The 22923-nt window shown below is 38.1% G+C and overlaps 1 protein-coding gene across 3 annotated transcripts in view; it reads left to right on the top strand.

Moving 5' to 3' along the window:
* The window catches only part of MINDY4 (MINDY lysine 48 deubiquitinase 4), an 87174-nt gene that overhangs the window by 25768 nt on the left and 38483 nt on the right, over positions 1 to 22923 (top strand). For 2 of the 3 annotated variants that reach the window (XM_030010015.2, XM_030010016.2), the window contains exons 8-13: positions 330 to 446; positions 3974 to 4062; positions 8692 to 8793; positions 9786 to 9849; positions 11219 to 11284; positions 11548 to 11615. In XM_030010015.2, the coding sequence (XP_029865875.1) occupies positions 330 to 446; positions 3974 to 4062; positions 8692 to 8793; positions 9786 to 9849; positions 11219 to 11284; positions 11548 to 11615 (506 nt within the window). The remainder of the gene's footprint in view (positions 1 to 329; positions 447 to 3973; positions 4063 to 8691; positions 8794 to 9785; positions 9850 to 11218; positions 11285 to 11547; positions 11616 to 22923) is intronic. The other variant, XM_030010017.2, reaches the window with a different exon arrangement.

Here is a 22923-nt window from a genome sequence, read left to right on the forward strand (position 1 = left end):
GCTTTTCTAGCTGTTAAATTTAAGTCAATATTCTGTAACGGTTTCATGGGAAACTGTGCCCCAGACAATCTGCATAAACAGTTTCCTATGCTGAGCAGCACACAGCATTGTGAGTTGAAGGAATATTGCAGGAAAAGGAAAAAATTGCTCCTTTTCATTTGAGTGTTGCTATTTACAGTATGTATAAAACAGAAAAGGGTGGTTGTAGTGAGTTAGTCATTACCCTTCCACACTCCTCCTTTCTTTTCTACAAATTACGGCAAGAAAACGTATCTATGTTTTGATTTGTTTTTAAAATGAGAACTTTTTTCTTTCCTTTTTTTTTATAGGAATTAAAAAATCTTTTGTTTGGCTCTAGTCTTTGTTGCTTCAGTGAAGAATGGAAAATACAGAGTTTTACTTTTAATAACATACCACAGTTAAAATACGGCATTGTGCAAAAAAAGGTACTGTAAGTGATTTCTTTAAAGTGATCTTTGCTTTTTACACCGAGTTTACAAAGGCTGTGTGTTTCAGCAGTAAAAAAAAAAGTCTTCTAAAGACTCTTCTCTTTCTTTAACTTCTCTAGTTACCAGTGGATGATGTGACCTTGTCAGATCTTCTTAGGAGACTTGAGATGGACGAAATATTTCTGAGGGAAGCTTAAAGTAGCTACAGAAAGTGTGCACATATGTGTGTGTGATGGGGAGTTATTCGTAGGGAGGAAGACAAGCCACTTCAGCTGAAAGCTAGTGGTGGTAAAAGAATAAAAGAGCATAAATCAAGGGTGGAGTTTAAGAGATAAAGGAATTGGGGGGGCAGAGTTTAACAAATTTAAGATAGAGCTTCATCTGTCTCAAAATGGGAGGACATAGCAAAAATTGCCTGCAGTGCCTGGGAAATCACAAGGAGATTTTTGCTGCTTAAAGATATGGGGGTCATGTGATGAAGCTCATTTCTAAAATAAAAGGGAACAAATGCCCCTGTAGTGTCACTGAGGCTGGGACTCTGGGATGGCTGGTGGGACCACCTCTTTTGCAGCCATGTTTCTGTAATTCTGAACTCCAGCCACAAGATTCCAGCTCCTCCCTAAAACAAGGTTTTCATCAATTCCTTGGCATCATCTACCAAGTGGCCCTTTCTAAAATCCCCAGGAGGTCCCTGTGGTGACCCGAGCTGGTAAAACCACCATGCTATGACTAGGGTCAGCCTGGAAAGCACATACCCAATCCATAGAAATTTTTGGTGCTAACAAAGATCTCTCTGGTCTAGGGCATTCAGTGGGAGACTCACTCATCTGGTGTCTATCTTCTCAACCTTGCACCTGCCTCTTACAGACTCAGACTGCAGTACTTCAGACTGTCCTTCTGCTCCCTATGCCAGATGCAGTTGGTCAGCCTGGTTTCTCAGCTGGCCAATGTGTAGACTCAGACCAGGGACCACACGCAGGGTGCAGGATGTGTAGCTGCCTCCAGAATCAAACAGATCCATAGTAAAAATGCATCCTCCTCAACTACAGCTTAATGCTTTTGTCTCTGCCCTGTGACTCTGTACATATGCTTCTGGGACATCCATGCACCAGGTCTCTTCTCTTAAAGAGCAAGGATCTGAGGCCTTCAGTAAAGACTAGGGAAGGAGTAGACTCCTCTTTACAAAACACTCATTAAGCTTCTGCGCTGATGCAGAAAATCTTTATCTGGCCTGAGAGAAGTAGACCATTATGTACTATACAGAAATGAGAGGAAGAGAGGCTTTGGGGCAAGGACAATGGCTAATAAACATGTCATTAAGATGTTTAATTAACTTACCTTGTCTAGTTAAATATTTCATTAGGCTGATGATCTCAGAGAAAAGTTGCTTATGTTTAAAGAAAACCTAGCAGAAAAAAGATATTAAATGTTAATTTAAACTCCAAAAGGAACCATGGCAGTAATGTTCACTGGTCCACAGTAAATGCTGCTTTGGTGTTTCCAGACCCTACTGCTAGAGAAAGGATATCTCATCACTTCTAGTGACTCACTGGCCATTAAATTTCCTACCGTAAATTCCACAACAGGAATGGTAAACCAGAGTGTTTTGCTTAGATGTGTTTATTTCAGATAGGTAATATATTCCTCCTCACTTCCAAAATTCATTTCAGCTGAACAAATGTTTGATTCTCTCTTACATTAAGTGTCTGTGGTGCAATAAGAAGATATTTAGAATGGTTCCTGTAATTTTTTTGACTGGGAGGCTTTCCCTGGTGGACTGAAATAAACCTTGCTTTTTTCCTTTATATATTTCAGATGATTCACTCATTAGTTATGTAAGTAACTATAGAGAGGTAGTGTGTGTGTAATATAAATGAGAAAATGGAAGGTATCAATATCTAAGCTATTTTCTGATTACAGGACCTTTATTTTCTAGGTTGCATACTGTACATACTGCATGTACCTGGAAGTCCCATTCCCTTAGGCTTGATGCCATACTTAGGACAACCTTAGAATTAAACTGATCACTTTGGTCACATTGCTATTTGAAAATAGCAGTGCTGGCTGCACTTTTCATTCTGCTCCATGGTTTTGAGAGGAGTTTGACAAATCCTAAACTGATTTATCACAACCTGGTTGTGATCTACAGTGGAAATCAGGGGCGCAGCTGTAGCATATGACAGCAGTGTGATCCTGGGTTAATCTCATGCTATGGAGAGTAACAACAGCATAGACTTTGGCATGGGTTAAAATCAGAACACAGACTCTCCAGAAAACCTGCTGGGTGGTCCATACTTTCTTACTCTCATGGTTTTTCTTACGTGACCTCGGTAGACAAAGCTGGCACTGATACATCAGCCTATATGGGATGCTGGTTTAGGGAGGACCTGTGTTAAAGTAATGGACTTCCTAATGTTAAGAGTGAACCCATTTCTGAGAATGGCAGCATGTGCTGACAGACACGTGGGACAGCATCTGTGGGATTTAATATGCTGAATCCTCTGTTAAGTTGCAGTAATTCCCAGTACTACCAATGTGATGTGTGGTATTGTGGTATCTGTGATGTTAGTCTTGTGTCCTACATAGCCTGCTCCGTTCATGCTTAGATGTTCCAGACAAATGATGACTTTTCTCTGTCTCCTCAGCAAACTACTTGAGTAAATAATATGATATGAGGCACCTGGGAGAGAATTGAGTGACAAGGGAAGGAGAGTTATGCTGGATGAAGTTTTCTAGACAAGAAAAGGGCATACCATTTGCTTCTCAGGACAACTTGTGCAGCTGTCTCTGCCATATAGTTAACCCATAGGAACAGGTCTTGGCCGTGCAATAGGGTCAGGTGGGCTAGATGGCAGGGAATAAGCAAGGAGAAGGAAATACATTGCTACTCCATCCCACAGTCTTTCAGAACAGCTATTTATCTATTTTCCATAAAGTTTAAAGTTAATATGGTATTTATTGGTATTGTGATTTTTTTTCAACATGAATTATTTGAAAGGTTCAAACTTCATTCATTTTCTTTCTTCCCCAGTGAGATAGCTGCCTGGTGCAGAGGACTATACATAAAACTGAAATTTTTGTTTAGTGATGTAAGTGGGAACTTGAGGGGGGGCATAGTGCTCAGAGGAGGTAAAAGACCAAGGCTTATTTTCACCATTTGGAAAACAGTCAGATTTGATTTCTCTCTGGAAGTCAAGGTAGACTGTGGCTCAATAGGCGTCAGGAGATCCTTCATTTGTTTGCATAATCACAGAACAGATTTTAAAAAACCTTTCCTTTGACATTATAGATGTCTAGGCATTTTCAGGAAAAATAGGTGGGAAACAATACCAGTTAGTAACACTGATTTTCACTGGCTTGCAAAAAAAATAGAGTGACAGAGAGTACTACAAAGTCATGGATGGAAAGAGAGAGATGAAAGAATGGCTTAAGCCTAAATGGAAGCTCATGGCTTGCAAAAGTTTTCACTAGCATCAAACAGTGCAAATTGTTTTGCTCATGGAGTGTCCTGTTATTCCCCTCAGGGTGGCCCATGTGGAGTACTGGCTGCAGTTCAAGCTTGTGTCCTACAACAGCTTATCTTTGCAGACAGTAACAGGAATAAAGACACTCGGTAAGTCAGCAGTTGACATCAGAAATATTTTCCATACAGAATTAATTTTTTTTTTTTCTTTGCTGCAGCCACTGAGGATCCTTTTGAGTTTGAACTTATTGAACTTCTCTTTGTCTCTGAGAGAGAAAGAAAGTAGCATATGATTTACTTGTATTTATTTCCCTTTCAACTGTAGGAATTTAGAGGTTGGTGTTTTATTTGTATATTACTTGCTTGTCATTAACCCAAGAACCTCTAAAAAAAATCCAACAGCTTGAATTGAGGCCAATGAAAATTATTTAACCTTGAGATCCCATGGAGATATGATTTCAAAGAAAATGTAATCAAGGCTTGAAAGACCATGAAATTCATGCAGCTTTTGACACTACGAATCTCAGGGAGGGTGAAAAATTAAAGTTACAGCTATAATTTTTTTTTCTTGCTACTGTGTTTGATCTTTCACAGTTAAACTCCTTAATAGAATTTGAATTTAAATTCTGTGTGTGTATTTTCTACTTACTTTAAAGGAATATTGTTAAGTATTGCTAGTGTCAAGGAAAATTGCTTGCATTTTTATAATATTAACATACTTGTCACTTTGCTAAAGGAACAGAGCTTATTCAATGAAATGCTGGAAAATTATGTCTAAAAAAATTACTGTATTACCAGACTTCTTGTATTCACCTTTTGTTTTCAATAACAAATTAAGTCCATTACAAAAGAAAAATTTCACAAAGCTTTCCTGTGCTTTATAGAGATACAGTTTGTTGAATAGGTGCAACAGTATTTTACTGGTTTACACTGCCACCACCTTGTGTTATTTGTGGGTGATACATTGACCCCAATATAGTCAGAAGAAAATCTTTCATGCTGAGAATTTTCTTGAACTTCATTACCTTACAATGTAAAAATGTTCATCATGTATAAAAATTTGGCCACAAATATACACTTTTCTGCTTGGAGCTGTATAGGAAACTGACAGGGTCTCTGTTGATTTTTCTTAGTTTTGTCTGACTGGCACTTAATGTAAATTCAGTGTTTGGGCTGTTTTCATCAATAATGGAATGAAACAGGCACCTGTAGAACATCATTATTTGCCTTCAGCACCCAGGATGGGAGATGACAGTTAATCAAAGGATTACCAGGCCCTAGGGGGTTCACACTGGTGCCCAGGTCCAGTACTAGGGTGTAGGCAGGCCTGATACAAGACACCTAGTAAGCCAGTAGAAATGTTGAAAAACAGGCTTAGAGTCTAAATACAATACTGAAAGTTTTACCGGTACTACTACTATTGCTGTTGCTAGTTGTTATTGGCAGTGATTGCCAGCAGACCCCAAGACAAGGGCCAAATAAACAAGATGCTACGAATTCATCACCTGAAAATTGCCTGTTCCTTGAAGTCACTTAAAGGCAGTTAGGATGGACTGATAAAGAGATAGGGTCAGTGGTATAATACATGTGCAGAGTGTAATGTCAAGTTAATTCTGCAATGTTATGCAGTTTAGTTTTTTAATTCTTCTGTTCAGTTCTTTCAGTACATCACATCTGTCTGTAATTCCTATCAAGAGCCTGCTGTTCAGAGCACACTTTTTAAAAGTGCAAAAATTAGCTAGCAAAACTTTATTATTCTAATTTAGATTATAATGAAAGTAGACTTTTCAAGGCAGAATGAAGCTCTTGTCCACATAAAAGAGAAAACTCAGAAACTTGCATGCAAGAAAATCAGTACATATTTAGATTTTATGACCAGGAATCTCCACAGAATTCACTGAAGAATTATTTCTGGTTGTGAAAGCCAAGAATTTGTTTCAGCTTGGAGGACAGCCTTTGATCATCTGCTCCTTGGTCCTTTGAGCCTCAGGTCATCCTTAGTAAAAATAGAGATGTTAACCTTTTCCTCTTTCAATGTGGTTCAGTGATTGTAAATACATAAAATTATGTGGCACCCAAATAAGTGGATTAAGGCCAGATTGTTTAAACTATAAGTGTCCCCACTCATGCCAGCTACAAACTATCCTGTTTACTTGGCAACATTTGCCTCTCCTATTTTTCCCCTCCTATTATCCACGTGGTTTTAAAATAGTTTTTACATATTTTGTATATGAAAAATGATGCTGAAGTATGCAGAAATTCTCTGTGGCATTTCAGGTTAGCAGGTGAGCTCTTTGTCTTTATGCACAGAAATGCTAAAAGCCTCCAGGCTCCTGAAAATGAATAGCAAGATGGACTGTTTTATTCATGAGATAAACATATTTTTCTTATGATGTGTTTGCCATAGGCAGAAACTCTTAGGCAGAAATAGAGGGAAGTCTCAGAGCTTGAAATGAGAGGATTAATATTCCTTTCTAATTCTAACCTGAATTTTCAAATTACTAACCACTTCACAGTAAGTGTTTGACTTCAGGCTTCTTCGACATTCAAGAAATAATTATCATGTCTCCTTCTTACACTGCTACCTCTCTCAGACACGTAAATTAGTTGCTATGCTTCCCATAAATTTCTGAGTGTCTGTATTAGAACACAGGCAGAGATAAGAGAAAGTTGTGATTATATTTTTTTTACTTGAAAACTCTCACCAATTATTTCCCATATCTCACATCCTTCAGAGGGAGGAACATTCTCTAAATGAACATTATATTCAAGGCAGACATCGAACTTGAAAGTCTGTTTAATTTTTTGATGTTTGGTGTTTCTTGTTTAGTCTTTTGAATTATTAGATCTTTTACTGAAATGCTGGGAACAGGTTTTGACATCATCTCCCATGCTGGTAACACTCTTAAGACTGATAATATCTGAATTTCAAAGACTGCCATTCTTGAAGCCACTAGAGAAAATTCCAGTTCTGTGCTTCCCAGGGGCATGGATCTGTTGTCCTCTTCTTCAGGCTCATGGATGTTGGGTTTTATTTTTAAATCTGCCAGTTTTCCATTGTGTGACTTTTGGCCTCCTGGTCCTTTATTTCTCCATTCACATCTTGGAAATTAGAATAACAGGAGGTATTAGAAGACTTCACAAAACACAGCTTGTAGGAAATGTGTTGACAGCGCTGCTTACATATGGATCAATAGACTACTGTAAGCATCTTGTAGTTTTGCACATCATTGTGTAAGTTCAAGCCAAGCATCTAAGTGAAGATATTTCAGAAACAGTGGGGCTTCACAGACCAATACTAGGTCAGTCACCATAATGTTTTAGGTCACCACTTTGGGTCATACCTTATTAAAAAAATGCAAGCATACTGTTTATTGCAGATAGTACTTTAGATGAAGTTTAGTAGTAAGTAAGAACATTATGTTGTTGACAAGAGTTAAGAAATAAGAACTTAAGAAAGAAATTAAGTATGAAGGCCTTTATAAACTAAAAAACATATTTAATATATAAAACAATCCTGTTACAGAATATTAAAACAATTTTATTACAGATTTAAAGATTAATTAGCTTCTCTTGTCCATTATTTGGCAATACAGTATTGTTCCCTAAAGTACATTTACCTGTTTTTTTGTCCAACCAATTATAAATATGTAATCTGAAAGAGCATCCACTATTTTTTTAGAAGATTAGTTTCCAGGGTATGATTATAGATCTGTGTATAATCAGTTCCTGTTGTTGATCATAACTTATTTAGTCTTCTTTTGATTTTGGTCCATTGGTCTTAATAATAGTTTTGTTTTAATCATTCCTTATAAATCAGACACCATTTTTAGTATTGATCTCCTAGAAATAGAGATTGTGCATTTTATCTCTTAGGTTCCTTGTATTACAAGGGTATTGTAGACTATATAGACATACGCTAGCAAGCTTACAATTGCTTAGCTTAAGTACCTGTAACAGCAGTCTAACCATCATTATGAGCAACATAAGCTCATCCAGATCACCCAAATGCAACACACTGCTGTTAACACTTGTCCTAGGTGAATTAACTTCCCTCAAATTTCTGTTTTGCTTCTGACTTCAGACGAGACCTACCCACTGTGCCCAGTTTGTTTTACTAGCAATCTAAAGAGGTAGTTGTTCTAGATACAGCTCTATTCACTGGATCTGATTACCTTCAGCAAGATCCAAGGTACCTTCCTGAATGCCTAAAATGAGATTTAAGGTGGTTCACCTCAAAGAATGGTTCCAGAAAGTCCATATTCTAGTGGTAACTTCAGTTGCATCTCCCTTCTGAGAGCTCTTTAGGTGCTGAACAACAGCATCACATCCTCCTATCACCTGTTCAGTGCAGTGCTGAGAAGTCGTCATACTGCATGCACAGTGAGTGTTCTCATGGCATTTCATTCAGATGCTTAATCCTCAGAGAAAAGTCAGATTCAACTGTACCTTTACACCTGGTACGTCTTCTCAGTAACAATACTAGCTTCCTGTTCAGCTCACAGGATTTTTTTTGAGTTGGCCATCCAAGTTGTCTCTTTTCTTGACTACAGAAGGAACTGAGATACCTAAATGATTATTTTCTAGGGCAACTTGCCGGAGGCTCATTATTAGGCATTGCAACACCTAAATAGTCTCAGAAAATTGCTTTTGTTCTTTTAGCTGCAAACCTGCTATGAATCTATGTATACTGTAATTGGGGCAGTTTGCCCTCTAATGAGTAAGCTTCCCAGTACACATTTTGGTACTTGTCTATTTCTTCCATTTCCTGGACTGCAGTTGTCTTCAGCCCTCAGAAGTACACAGGACCAAATGCCTCACCATGGCTATTGCAGACATATTGTGGCGTGCAGGAGGCAATGAAAAAGCAATTGTGGCACTGTAAGTAGGAGAAGCGGTTTTAGTTATTGTACAATGCTCTTATACTTGTGTCTGTTATATATGTACATAGTTTACAAAATGAAAGTTTTGTAACATGTATGTATGCAGTCTAAAATGGCTTAGGGAGAAATGCAAAATGTAATTTCTGCTGTCCCAGTAGCTTGGACAAAATAGTCAAATTCTTTGAAATTGCTGTGAAAGATCCTGTGGATTTCATTGAGGCTAGGATTCCTCCAAAACCATTATCAAGAGTTATTTTTCCAGACGCAGCATGTTACTCCAACAATTTTGTATTGCAGGATCTTCTATTATGGCTGGGATTAATTTCCTTTTGCTATAGCTTCCTACTAGTTACTTAGTTTATGCTATGCAATTAAGCTGCTTGTACACAAGACATCTAACTTTTAGATTTGCTTTGGCTGTACTGGATCCAACATGATATTTTTAAGTGAGCCAGGTTTTGTGAGAATAGGTCATTTCTTTTATTAGATCAACTAAGATAGCTGAAAAATAAAAGAGAAGCTTTTGGGCACAGAAGTCCTTCTTCAAACCTGAAATAGAAGCAGAAAATTCAAAGACATTTCAAATGATATTTTGCATATTTTACATCTATAAAATGCTTCCTATGTGATGATATTGTACATATGTTCTTCTTGTTTTAATGTCATTGCTTTAATATTGTTTTCCAATAAAAACTGTCATTAACATCTTAAACCTATATTTATCCTCTTTCTGTATAGAGAAACTTGTAATTGATATTAAATAGACTGAGAGAGCACAGCATAGCTAAGGTATATGTTTCATTGATAAAAGTTTGTTTAATATGTAATATGAACTTATAATGCAAGAGGTCCCTTTTTAAAAAAGTGGTTAAAAATAATAATACAAAATCTTTGGCTCATCATTCAGTTAATATAACATCTTGATTTCTCTTTAATGCCATTTTGTTCCTTCTAACATGAGCTTTGGTTTTGTCTGAATATCCTCTTCAGGCCATCAGGAAGACAGCAGTTCACTCCCATAGGAAAATACAAGGCAGATGGAATCTTAGAAACTGTAAGGCTCTGTGTAACTCACAGTAACACTCTCCATATATCCTCTTTCTAGCTTTTCTTATTTTAGTACAATGAATCTGATTTCCATTGCTGTCTTAGTGTTTTAAAATCTTTTATGTCAAATTAGTTAGTTGTGATCCAAAAACCAATAGGAAGTAACAAAATCCTGTAGTCTGGCTGGCTGGCTCTGAGTCGTCCCAGTGTCTGTGGGCAATTGGGCTCTCTGAAGTCCTTTTTGTTCTGTCTACTTTTCAAGCTTATAAACTGTGCCTACTTTTATTGATATGTAGTAAAACTGAACATGGATCCTTTCAAGTTGACCAGCATGGCTGTGAGCATCAAAAGGCAGTATTTTCTTCTTGTCTTACACAGAATTCTTTGCTGTTTTTTTTCCTCCAGAAGATCTAAATGGCAAAATACTTTCCAGTTATGCCTTTATTTCCATCTGAAGCTCTCAGATGGCTTTGCAAACAGTGATGCCATAAGCCAGGCTTTAGTGGTTTAAGGAAATATTACTGGCCTCCTAAATGGAGGAATGGATGTGCCAACAACTTTCCAGAACCAGACAGTTTTGGAACAACTGAAGGTGAAAACCTGTATAAATAGGGTGAATGCAGCAGAAAACCTTGGCTATACTATGCTTTTCCAAGAGACAAGATAATACGTTAACATAATTCTCAGCTGCTGGCTATTTCGGAGTGCAACTAGCACCATTATGCTGCCTCTAAGTACTGCTTATCAAAGGTCATGTGGATATAGCCACAGTGAAAATGTGATGGAAAGGAATATAATCCAGACTGCTTAATCTTTCCTCACACAGTATCCTCAAGACCATCATTTCTGTCAAAATCTGAAGATGGAAAAATAGACAAAGAATGTTGAAATAAGGGCCTGGATCTGTGAACTCTCCTGAACTTCATGTTAAATAGGAGCATTCATGGGAGTATTCTCTGATTATGATAAGAAGTGCTCTGATATATGCCTGCTATAGATGGCTCACCACATAGGTACAAACTCCTAAGCTACTTGCCCATTCTATGTCTTCTAAAGCTGCAGTATTCCTATGTTTGTTCTAGGAACTGTTTTTCATTGCAAAAACAATGCTTAAAGTTGAATCAAACTGTTCAACGAATTTAAAAACAACAAGAAGCGGTATTTAAAAATTCAGAATATACGAAGTGCTGAGATATAGTATTATACCAGGTAGCAACAGTAAGTGGTAGATTTCTTTAGATCTTTATTCCATTTTGTTTATTCAAATTTTTCCAGTTAGATTTAAAGTTTCAGCTACTTTACTTCAGCTTTCAGATTATAAAAATGAGTTGTTATTGTTTCAGTTACTTTTTTTTTCTTCTTGCATTTCTTCCCAGCTAATACTACATAGTGCCACAAGATACGAAGATCTGATTGTATTTCTTCAGCAAAATATTCATCAGGTACTGTGTATAGAGAAGATACTAAACCTGTTATAGTTCAGCTGCCAGTCTTTCTGTGTTTATCAGTCCCATATGATGGCTTCCGAACATCGTTTCAAACACTATATGGACATGTCTTGCATTTTAACAAACAGAGCAACAAATTCAGTTTTAGTATAAATGAGAGCAATTATTTCAGCTTTTCAGTTCAATTTATGTATCTTTAGGATTGGACAGAAAATGTACACAACAAACAAAATAAAAATAGTCCTTTTCTTTTTCAGTTTGAAATTGGTCCCTGTGGGTGCATCCTTCTGACTGTGTCTGTCATCTTATCAAGATCTATCAATCTGTGAGTGTCTTTGTATCCCTGTTTCATAAACTGCAAAGCAAACAAGCTGTGCAAAGTGAGGAAACAACCATGATGTACTTTACTCTCTGGCCTTTTTAATCTGTCTTGATGTTTACTCTGATAAATATAGGGAAGTTATGCAGATTTACTCACCTAATATTGTCTTTTTTTGTTGTATACACATACACTTGTGTGTGTGTGTGTGTATATATATATATATATGCTGTTAAAGTTGCAGTGATCAGTCCACTGTATCTGATGTAAATGACTCCATCTAAACATTAGGCATCATGTCAAAGGTAGTTGCCTATGCTCCCTCTCTTGACAGCTGAAAGCAAGACTCATTTAGAGGGTTATTTATTTCACATACTTTAGGTATCTGTCTTAGGTAGGGATGAATAACTTGCTTGTGATGCCCTAATCTCTCTCGTCAATGATAATGATAAAGAAAGGCTAGTATAACATGGATTAGGCAGCTAATTTTTAGATGGTTATAAGTAAGGTATGACAAATCTAGTCTCAGTTTATTGGTGTAATAAATATGCTGAGCTCTAACTAAGCAGTAATCATTATAACCTCTTTTAAAAACTCATTGAGGCTTGCGCAAGCACAGTTGCAATTATTTGTGCTTTTATACAGATTAAATGTATTTCTGTGGTACTGTGAATAACAGAGTGGGTCAGAATATGAAAGCTTTCTTCATTTTGTCAAATTCCACTTTTTAAAAAATGTCTTAGAGTTAACTGCAAGTGAAAAAACTGTTCCCTGACAACTTGGAATAACAACTGACATTAAGAGAGCAGCTTGTGCTTGAAAGCAGCATGGGTTTGATTTATGTAAGCTTTTATTTCTAACATCTCTGTATTGTCTTGAAAATAAATAGCAACTTAGTTCAAATTTGTGATACGCATTCAGTTGCTCACCTACTGAGATTCCTACAAGTGTTTACAGATTGGTTTTTTGGTTTTGTTGTCATTTCTTCATTTCTTTTGCTTACGGTAACACTAGTGGCTATTGGCTTAACTCCACTTCTGCACTCTAACACAAATGACGTGATAATTTTATAGCATATGTCATTTATTCTTATTTTTCTGAGCTAGTTACAGCAGAGGTCCAGATTAGTAAAGGTATTTCATAGAATCATAGAATGGTTTGGTTTGGAAGAGACCTGGAAGATCATCTAGTTCCAACCCCCCTGCCATGGGCAAGGACACCTTCCACTAGACCAGGTTGCTCAAAGCCCCATCCAACCTGGCCTTGAACACTTCCAGGGATGGGGCAACCACAGCCTCTCCAGGCAACCTGTTCCAGTGCCTCACCACCCGCACAGTAAAGAATTTTCTCCTAATATCTAAACTAAATATACCCTCTTTCTGTTTAAAACTGGCACCCCTTGTCCTGTCTACATGCCCTTGTAAAAAGTCCCTCTGGCTTTCTTGTAGGCCCCCTTTAGGTACTGGAGAGCTGCCCTAAGGTCTCCCCAGAGCCTTCTCCAGGCTGAACAACCCCAACTGTCTCAGCCTGTCTTCATAGGAGAGGTGCTCCAGCCCTCTGATCATCCACTGGACTCACTCTAACAGGTCCATGTCCTTCTTATGCTGGGGGCCCCAGAGCTGGACGCAGTACTGCAGCTGGGGTCTCACGAGAGTGGAGTAGAGGGGGAGAATCACATCCCTCAACCTGCTGGTCACACTTCTTTTGATGCAGCCCAGGATACGGTTGGCTTTCTGGGCTGCAAACACACATTGCCGGCTCATGCTGAGCTTCTCATCAACCAACACCCCCAACTCCTTCTCTGCAGGGCTGCTCTCAGTCCATTCTCTGTCCAGCCTGTATTTGTGCTTAAGATTGCCTTGACCCATGTGCAGGACCTTGCACTTGGCGTTGTTGAACTTCATGAGGTTCACACGGGCCCACCTCTCAAGCCTGTCCAGGTCCCTCTGGATGGCATCCCTTCCCTCCAGCGCGTTAACTGCACCACTCAGCTTGGTGTCATCGGCAAACTTGCTGAGGGAGCACTCAGTCTCACTGTCCATGTCACCAACAAAGATGTTAAACAGCGCCGGTCCCAGTACTGACCCCTGAGGAACACCCCTTATCACTGGTCTCCACTTGGACATCGAGCCATTGACCATAACTCTTTGAGTGCAACCATGCAGCCAATTCCTTATCCACCAAGTGGTCCATCCGTCAAATCCATGTCTCTCCAATTTAGAGACAAGGATATCGTGTGAGACAGTGTCAAAGGCTTTGCACAAGTCCAGGTAGATGACATCAGTTGCTCTTCTCTTATCCACCAACACTGTAACCCCGTCATAAAAGGCCACCAAATTTGTCAGGCACGATTTGCCCTTAGTGAAGCCATGTTGGCTGTCACAAATCACCTCCTTATTTTCCATGGGCCTTAGCATAGTTTCCAGGAGGATCCACTCCATGATCTTGCTGGGTACAGAGGTGAGACTGACTGGCCTGTCGTTCCCCGGTTCTTCCTTTTTTCCCTTTTTAAAAATGGGGGTTATGTTTCCCCTTTTCCAGTCAGTGCGAACTTCCCTGGACTGCCACAGCTTCTCAAATATGATGGGTAGTGGCTTAGCCACTTCATCCACCAGTTCCCTCAGGACCCGTGGATGCATCTTATCAGGTCCCATGGACTTGTGCACCTTCATGTTCCTTAGGTGGTCTCAAACCTGATTTTCTCCTACAGTGGGCAGTTCTTCATTCTCCCAGTCCCTGGCTTTGCCTTCTGCGTCTGGGGTGGTGTGGCTGGAGCACTTGCTGGTGAAGACTGAGGCGAAAAAGTCATTGACTACCTCAGCCTTCTCCATGTCCCGGGTAACCAGGTCTGCTGTTTCCTTCTGAAGAGGGCCCACATTTTCCCTGGTCTTCCTTTTATCACTGATGTACCTATAGAAGTTTTTCTTGTTGCCCTTGATGTCCCCGGTCAGATTTAATTCTCTCAGGGCTTTAGCTTTCCTAACCTGATCCCTGGCTGCTTGGACAATTTCTCTGTATTCCTCCCAGGCTACCCGTCCTTGCTCCCACCCTCTAGAGGCTTCCTTTTTGCGTTTGAGCAAGTGACGGTATATTTGGCATTTGGTATGATCACCAAAAGCAGCAATGGTCCTAATTGCTATTAATTGCATTGCTTTACTTGTTATAAAATGGTAAACATTCTTTAATAATATAAGCAAAGAGCTTATTTTTCCCATCACCTCTAAATTCTTAACGGATGGATTATGACAAGGCCAATCAATCATCTGTGTTTGTATTTGGGGGAGCTAAGTGTCTGAAGTGAACATGAAAATTCCTTATGGTGCCTATTTGCATTTTTAGATATCTAAATATTATTACAGTTCTGGTCCACAATGTCAGAATTGTTTATAAAATGTAGCTTTATTGTGAGGAAAATTCATGACTTTCTCACAGATCATAATTTTAAAATACCATTATTCTTCTAACTTGGTACTGTGTAATACATTGCATTGGTACCTATCTTTTGTTTATAAGAAACAGGAATTTTTCTGTGTCACTAGATACAGTGGAATGTGTTTTCAGACCTTTGCATAAATTTTTTTAGAAGTGCAAACTAAGTTTCGTTTATGTAATTTTCAGTAACAGATTTGAACGACTATGTCATAGTACTTCTCTTAGGATATTACAAATATCAAGACAAATAACTCACTGCTCATATCATCAAGAAATATGTACCATTTAGTGAGTGTTGCAAGCATTGTAAGTAATTATTTACATAACTGGCATAGTTCTGGATGAATAGTTGAAGACAAATAAGAGTTGTTTTAGGTAATGGAATTTTCATACAGTAATAAATCTCCCTAGGATTATTTTTGTCCCAGTTTTTTAACACAAAATCAGTGGGGGGGGTTTGTTAAAAAAAAAAAAACAAAAAACCTCCATGGAAGTTTCAGTTGTCCTGATTTTTGTGTGCATATTCTATTCAAAAAGCTAGATAGTTAATTAATTTTAGTTCAGAAGTTGAAATATTTTACATTCTCAAATCATGTTGAAATGCTTCTGTTTGGGTCAGTTCTTCACCATGTGCCCACAATGCTGACCCTCCGGGGACCCTTGTTAAATATCTCTTCTATAAATAATTGGCATTTTTTGTAAGCAAGTTGAAGACTAAGGATGGAATAATATTGAACCATGGTTATCATAAAACAACATTGTCTAAGATGAAGAGGTATGTCCAGTGAAACCAAACCAAAGCATTTACATTTGGTTCAACAAAAAGAAGACTGGCATTTTGGTTAATGAATATTGAAATGTTTCTTTCAATCAAAAATATTATTTCAGATGTTTTCTGTTCCATGAAAAATTCCAGTGTTTACTGAAGCTTTCACTTCAGGGTGTAATTAGAAGAAAATAATAATACCTTATTTTATATGGTGGGGAGGCATTAATTACAAGTTAAAAGGAAGAGCACTGAATGTGGAGTAAATGGTGAGGTTGATTAACTGAAGGATAAGTACCACTGTACCAAGACCTGTGCAGTTCAACCCAGCCAGCACTGATCTAGAAGGAGTGCAGGATAATGAGACCACAAAGCTTACAGACTTCCTCAGAGCAGTCACATCTGTGGACAGATGCTTCCCATGTCTGTAAGATGGAAGATGGCACGCAGTTGTGACCATGCCACATAACTTAGGAATGATAGCTGCAGTAGTTGGTGCGGTTCAGAATGATCAAGACCTGTTAGCACCTTCTTAAATCTGTGACTAAGTTCTAGCAGTTCAGAAGGATCTCATAGTGCCAACACTGGAGTAATTTCATCTAGGGTTAGCGTTCTAAAAATTACGCCAAGTGTCAGTCTTCCCAGCTCCCTCTGTAATCAGTTAAAAGAGAGAAGCTGCTCTAAGAGAGAGTCATCCCATCCGAAAATAAGTGCCAAGAAAGGTGAGGAGAATTGCTGTGGGCAGCGCCTATCTTTTTTCTTTGATTTTGAAGGAGAACTACTAGCTAAGACTCCTATTTCTTAGATTTTTGCTATTTTGACAGTAATGATCTATTTTACTTTATTTACTTTCTATGGAAATATTTGCATCTAGGCTTCTTTTACGCTCAGCAAAGAGAAAAAGATCATGATTCATTTGACTTATTTTGAATGTCTAGCTTAGAATGAGATAAATCATCTCCTAAAATGCTTACTTACCTCCCCTATATAAAAAGAAAATCTCAATTACCTAATCATATAGAGGCTTTACACTGTAAACATCAAGTGGTGAAATGAATTCTGTCTTATAGTATCTGGTCAATAAAATGGGAGATGAAATTCAGTGCAAAGCATTATACATGATGAAAAAAGATTCTCAACTATACTTACCTAGTGATGGGCTTTAAATAGGCTATTATAAAAAAGGAGAGAAATGCTGGCACCACTACTAGTAATTTAATTATCTGAACATATCAGTTCAAAAAAGAAATAATGTGTTGGGAGTTAAGGTGATAAGAAGTGAGAATAGAATAAAAACATGGTAATGTCTTTGCATAAATACATGATCTTCTCATGTCTCTATCTTGCATGTAGTCTTGTCTCCCCTGGTCAGAAAAGACACACAGTGGAAGACAAAAACCAAAGTTTCCCGTTAGTGTGGACTAGCTTCTGTGTGAGGACAGATGAAATCTTTCCTCTTCAGCATTGAAGAGGAATAACTTGGATGTGATAAATATTTAGACTTCCATGATAAGGTTGAATAAGGAGTGATTATACATTATTTCTCAGAGTCCAAAAACTTAGGGGATGTCGTGGAAATGCTCAGGCTTCAATTTTAAAACAAACCACAGTACTTTTTTTCCACAGCATGAGTAACTGTCAGTACTGGGAGATGAGGAGGCCAAAAATATGAAGAGGTTCAAATAAATTTAGACAAATTACTGGAACATGCATACTTCGGTATCTTTAAACTCACCTGTCTAGATGTAATCTCCATGTACCCTGTTTTTGTGTTCTGCCTTGATGTTTGCTATTGCTGCTGCTGACTGGATGCTGGGATAGGCTGACTTTTGGTCTGGCTCCATAATTTTTACATTGTTACTGATTTTTCATGTAAACGGAAATTCCAGATTTCAACTAGGTCTATCAGGGAGTTGTTCTAAATCACTGACAATCTAAGTATTTTTATTTAATGGGGACATATGCCAGGAAATGCAGGGGTTTGCACTGCTTTGTAGATTTTGGTAATGAGTTTATCATACTCCATGCACTAATGATCATCACTGGTAGGACTGATAACAAATGGCCAAAGAGGAGTGAGAATTCCTGAGGAAGTTGCTGAGAACGTGTTGTTGCTTCTGGTACAGGAAGGAATGCTAGTCACTAACAATTGTAACCTCTTTTTTTTTTTTTTTTTCACAACCAGTGAAAAATTAAAAAATAGTGGGCGTATTGTACTAGCTCAAGGGACCAATCTTCCTGAATGTGCAAAATGTGTACTAAAATCTTCATGTTGTTAAGAGCTACAAGATATTTTCCATGTGCCTGGGAGAGACTGGGCTTAAAGGTGGGCTGCAAGCCCCCATGTGGGCCTCACTGTTGCATCCAAGAACGGCACATTGCATGCAGGAAAGAGGAATACTGAGGAGTGGTTTACACTGACCCAGTAATGGCAGCTTCAGTAAACTCCACAGTCTGACTGAAGTTACAGCATGTACTGGAACTGCAGCACAAGCTTTCTCTGCTAGATGCTGTCTCATCACCTCTAACACTTGGCACCTTCCTCACTGAGCTTACTCATGCAAAGCCATTGCTATATTGGGATGTGGCTGATTCTGATCCATTCATTGAAATGCCTTCTTTAAATTTCAACTTCTTACCAACCAGTCACACTGTCTGTTTTCATTGCTGTATTTTTCTTAATCAGTGCAATAACTTTATTGCATAAAACCATCATTACTAGAAGCTATTAGAGCAAAGAACATATTGAATGAGAAAATTCCTTGGGTCAAATTCCTTTGTGGAAAAGCAGTGTACTGCCGATTTCAAGCTGCCTGGAGAAAATAAATGGAACCTCATCTGACACACAGGCTCATTGTGTTACTCACAAATTTGCTGACCAATAGAATCAAAACACCAGTGTTTGCAATCTTTTTTGTCGACTTAGGGATACATTATCACTTACTGATAGCAGATCACAAATGTAATTCTAGAGTCAGCATTGGTCATTTGGGTATCTTTTCAAATTTTTCTCTGAAGTGTTTGTGTGAGAATAAAGAAAACAATGGCTTTATCTGTGAAAAAAAAGGAGAATGATTTTGCAAGTCAAGAGGAGGCTGTGTACTTCATTAAGGTTGGCCACTTAGGAAAATATGCATCAACACCTTTTTCCTTATTGTGATCCCACAACTCTAATAACTATCCTTCTGTAGTGTTTACTGCACCAGAAATGTGTACAGTCCTGTTTCAAAATTATTTGTGCTGTTTCCATTTCTGAATTTGGGAGTTTTCATTGTTTTGGGGTTTTTTTCTTTTCTTTTTTCTTTTTTTTTTTTTCAAAAGCCAATGTCTTTTTATTAAATGGAATAAAACATGTTTTGATTCCTTATCAGTCTAGGACTTCTCACATCAAATAAGTCAGCCCCTAGTTATTAGTAAATTATCTAGTTCTCTGAAATCTTCTATCAATTAACAATTTTTTACTAAGCGAATCATATGATTAAAACCATGTTGTTCTGTGCCCTTGAGTACTTATTCTTCATTCCTGTGGTACCCTTTTACTGAACCAAGGAAGTTAAATTTCCTTCATCTTTCATTCTAATCCATCCTTGAAATAAACACACACAAGCATTAAATCATGTTAGTAGCTGTCCAGTATACCTATTCCATCTCAAAAAATATCCTTCCCATAATAAATGAACCTGAGCTGCACTTGACATGTTACAGGGGAGAGAAGTTTTTACTTGTTTGAACTTCAAGTGAGAGGAAAGCCTGATCAGACAGGCTAAAGGACCAGAGGCTACAATCCTCTCTGGCTATGCAGAGCATCTAGCTTCAGCATTTACAGAACTATTATACCTTCCTGAACGAATAACTTGCTCATCTAAGGAATCTAATTTTTAAGTGCTCAGAGGATGTTGTATGAACTATGCATTGTTATCACTATTATGCCCTGTTCTATGCTCAAGTATATCCATTTGTCAGCTTGGTTTTACTTCTGTAATTATTTGTCGGGTTGCAAGCCATATTCCAAGAATCTTCCTGCTTTGGTCCATTGGCAAACTATTTTTATCAATTTTTAAAAAAATATAACAGTTCTGTCTTTACTCATCTCCATAGGACAGCATTTCGCTATGAGACATACTGTTACATATGTACAATATATATTTATAGTACAGTAATACCTATGGGCTGTAATAAAGATCAGAAGCTCTCCCTGCCGAAGAGTCAGAAAGAGCAAAGCCACATCCAGAGTAACCTCAGCATGCCACTTACTACTCCCCAGTCGCTCTGACCTTATATGCACTAACTTATAGGGCAAACAGATGTGTTCATCCTTGTTTCACACAGGAGAAAGATATCTCAGATTTGCTGTAGGGTAAGAGCATGTGTATATGCAATTACTACGTGTCATGCTCTACCTGGCCTCAAGATCAGTTGTTTACCCATAGCCACACAATTCCTGCTTTATAGAATTTTCATAGAACAGGAGGAACATGTCACAAATGGGAAGCAGAAGCCTGTGGGAATTGATTTATCAAAGAGCTTCCAGATACATATGATTTGTTGGGCATGTGCTATAAGCATGTGAGCACATTGCTTTACCGTGGCCAGAACAAGGTGCCACAAATCAGAGAAGAAACTGTACATTGACTACTGAACTTTAGGATCTCTAGCCATGATGTTACCTGCCTTTCAGACATGATTCGCTGGTCCATTTTCATCTGGATTATTTCATATTGCTGCAAGGACAGAATAACCACTCTTAATTAACCATACACTTCATTATGAAAAAGAATCTTAAATAATCTCAAATAACCATATTAAAATTATAAAATATTAGTGCAATTAAAAAATATTGAAAGCCAAGCTCTGGGAAGAGTACCTTTACTCAATAAAACAAGTTTTTATTGAGATGTGTAACAGAAGATAATTGTCATTGTAGTAATCTGTATCAAGCCATTTTTTTCTGTATCCTTTTCTATATCCTTTCTGAATCCTTCTCTGTATCAGTTATTGTGAAATAATCCTGATTCTGACATGTTACTTGACTTTTAAACTCTTTCAGTCACGTAGGACATTGAAAAAGAAAGTGATGCTCTGTTGCATGAATTGTGGGTGGAACAATGGGTCCTCCACCCTCAATCCACTTTCCTTAACTGACACCTTTTCCTGTCTCAGAACCAATCTCTAATTTAGAGTTCCCCTAAAGCACCTACTCTCCGAATGCTATTTGGCTGTTGAAGAAAGGCTTTCTGTAAAATGACCATTTGGCTTGTCCAATGGTAAAAGCAATTACAACTTCACATAAAAGATCCAAACACATGGGGCATACTCAGTTCTTGATGGAAATATGAGCTAGTTTTCTGGGAAAACTTTTTCAAAGGTAGTTCCCCCCCCCTTCTTGAGAACGCCTGGGAGACCAACAGCAAGGGGAAATTACGTGTGTGAGCAGTTTTCACTCAGTGTTTACAGTTATGTAATATAAATACATGTCATCATGTATTTTACGTCTTAGTCTTTTGGTGTTTGAAAAAGATAGGGAAGCAGCTATTTTTAAGGGGAAACAGCTGTCAATTACGTTACAGTGCTAAAAAACAAGCAGCTTGACCTAACTGAAAAATCCATATTTGAGAGTCTCAGACCTCTCCAAGATCCATTTGTGATTTCACAACATGGAGGAAGCATGAGATTAGATTTACCGAGAACAGTGGGAGGAGAGCAAATAGGAGAGTTTGTGTGGGATCCAGTCCTTGGTAGGGAGGAATTGAGTCCTTGTTTGTTTGGGTAAGTGAACTTTTGTGCCTCCTGCTTGATAGGTTGCATGCAATACGTAATCGTCAGGATCTTCCTTGTCTTTGAGGCTCTGTTGTGTAAATTAGACAGAGGCCCTTTTCACTGGCCCAGTGTTCACTGGGCAAGAATTTCTTGCTACATTAATAAATATATTAATAAATGTAGAACCTTGATGAAGTACAGATTGCAGCTTCAGCTCCTAAGAGGCAATAAAGAAGGGAGTTTGCTTGAAAGAAGCTAATGTTTTCCCTTCAAAGAAAGACAAGAAGACAGGGATAATAAGTGAGACAGCCATAGCAGTATTTGAAGGAGGATGTGAGACCAAGATTTGAAGCTATGAGATTTATATTTTTTCAAAAGTGGATATGCAGTGGAATATATTGAAGTATGAAATGTCACCTTATAACACATGAGAAAGAGGGGACCCAGGGACAAAGGAATAAAGCTGGATATGATAGTAGAATGGGATTTTGAAGACAAGATACAGGAAAGGAGAGTAGGGTCTGACACAACACAAATATGTAGGCATCTGTCCAATAAGATCTGAAGATAAGGAAGCTATATAGCCTGCTAGATAAGGAATGTGATCCAGGTGGAAAAATGACCACAAAGGCAAAGAAGAGGAAGAGTTGAATTAGGTTTGAAGAAGTTTGCTGAACTGAAGAACAAGGAACAAATGTTAGTGGTAAAGGAAACTGAAAAAATGAAACCAAACTCAGCAAAAAAGGGAAGAATCAAGAAGACAAAGAGGTTGTTATACTGACTCTGTTTGACATCTTGCTAGGTAAGGGTTTGGTATATTGGGAAACAATGCAAAAAATAATGGGAAAAAACCCTGGGATTTGCACAAATAATAGAGAGAAACCTGTAACACTTATTTCCCTGTTAAGAAAATTCAGGAAGCCTGTCACCAGCATGGGTCCACAGAACAGAGAAGTGGACTATGTACTGGGTATATATATATACACTATATATACATATATATATGTACTGGGTATCCACACTTTTGGTGTGGATATACAACAGAAAGATTTCTTATGGCAACAGGGGAAAAAATCCAGATTGTTCCCCCAACGCATCCAGTTCCTTCTAGAACAGATCAGGATAAATCATAAAACTGAGGAACATGCCTGAAGAGAAGGAAGCTTATTAGCTCATTCTCTGGAGAATTTTCTGATCTCTAAAGAAAGAGTGCAAAGGAATGAAAAAAGTGTAGTGAGCAACAAATAGCTCTAGCACTAGTGGTCTGAGTCTTGGTGTTGGAAATAATGTGATTCAGACGGGGTCAGACCTAGACCTTGAGTCACGGAAATTAAACAACAAGCAATTTCCATATCATAT

The sequence above is a fragment of the Aquila chrysaetos genome, chromosome 3 (assembly GCF_900496995.4).
Source record: "Aquila chrysaetos chrysaetos chromosome 3, bAquChr1.4, whole genome shotgun sequence".
NCBI classification, from domain to species: domain Eukaryota; kingdom Metazoa; phylum Chordata; class Aves; order Accipitriformes; family Accipitridae; genus Aquila; species Aquila chrysaetos.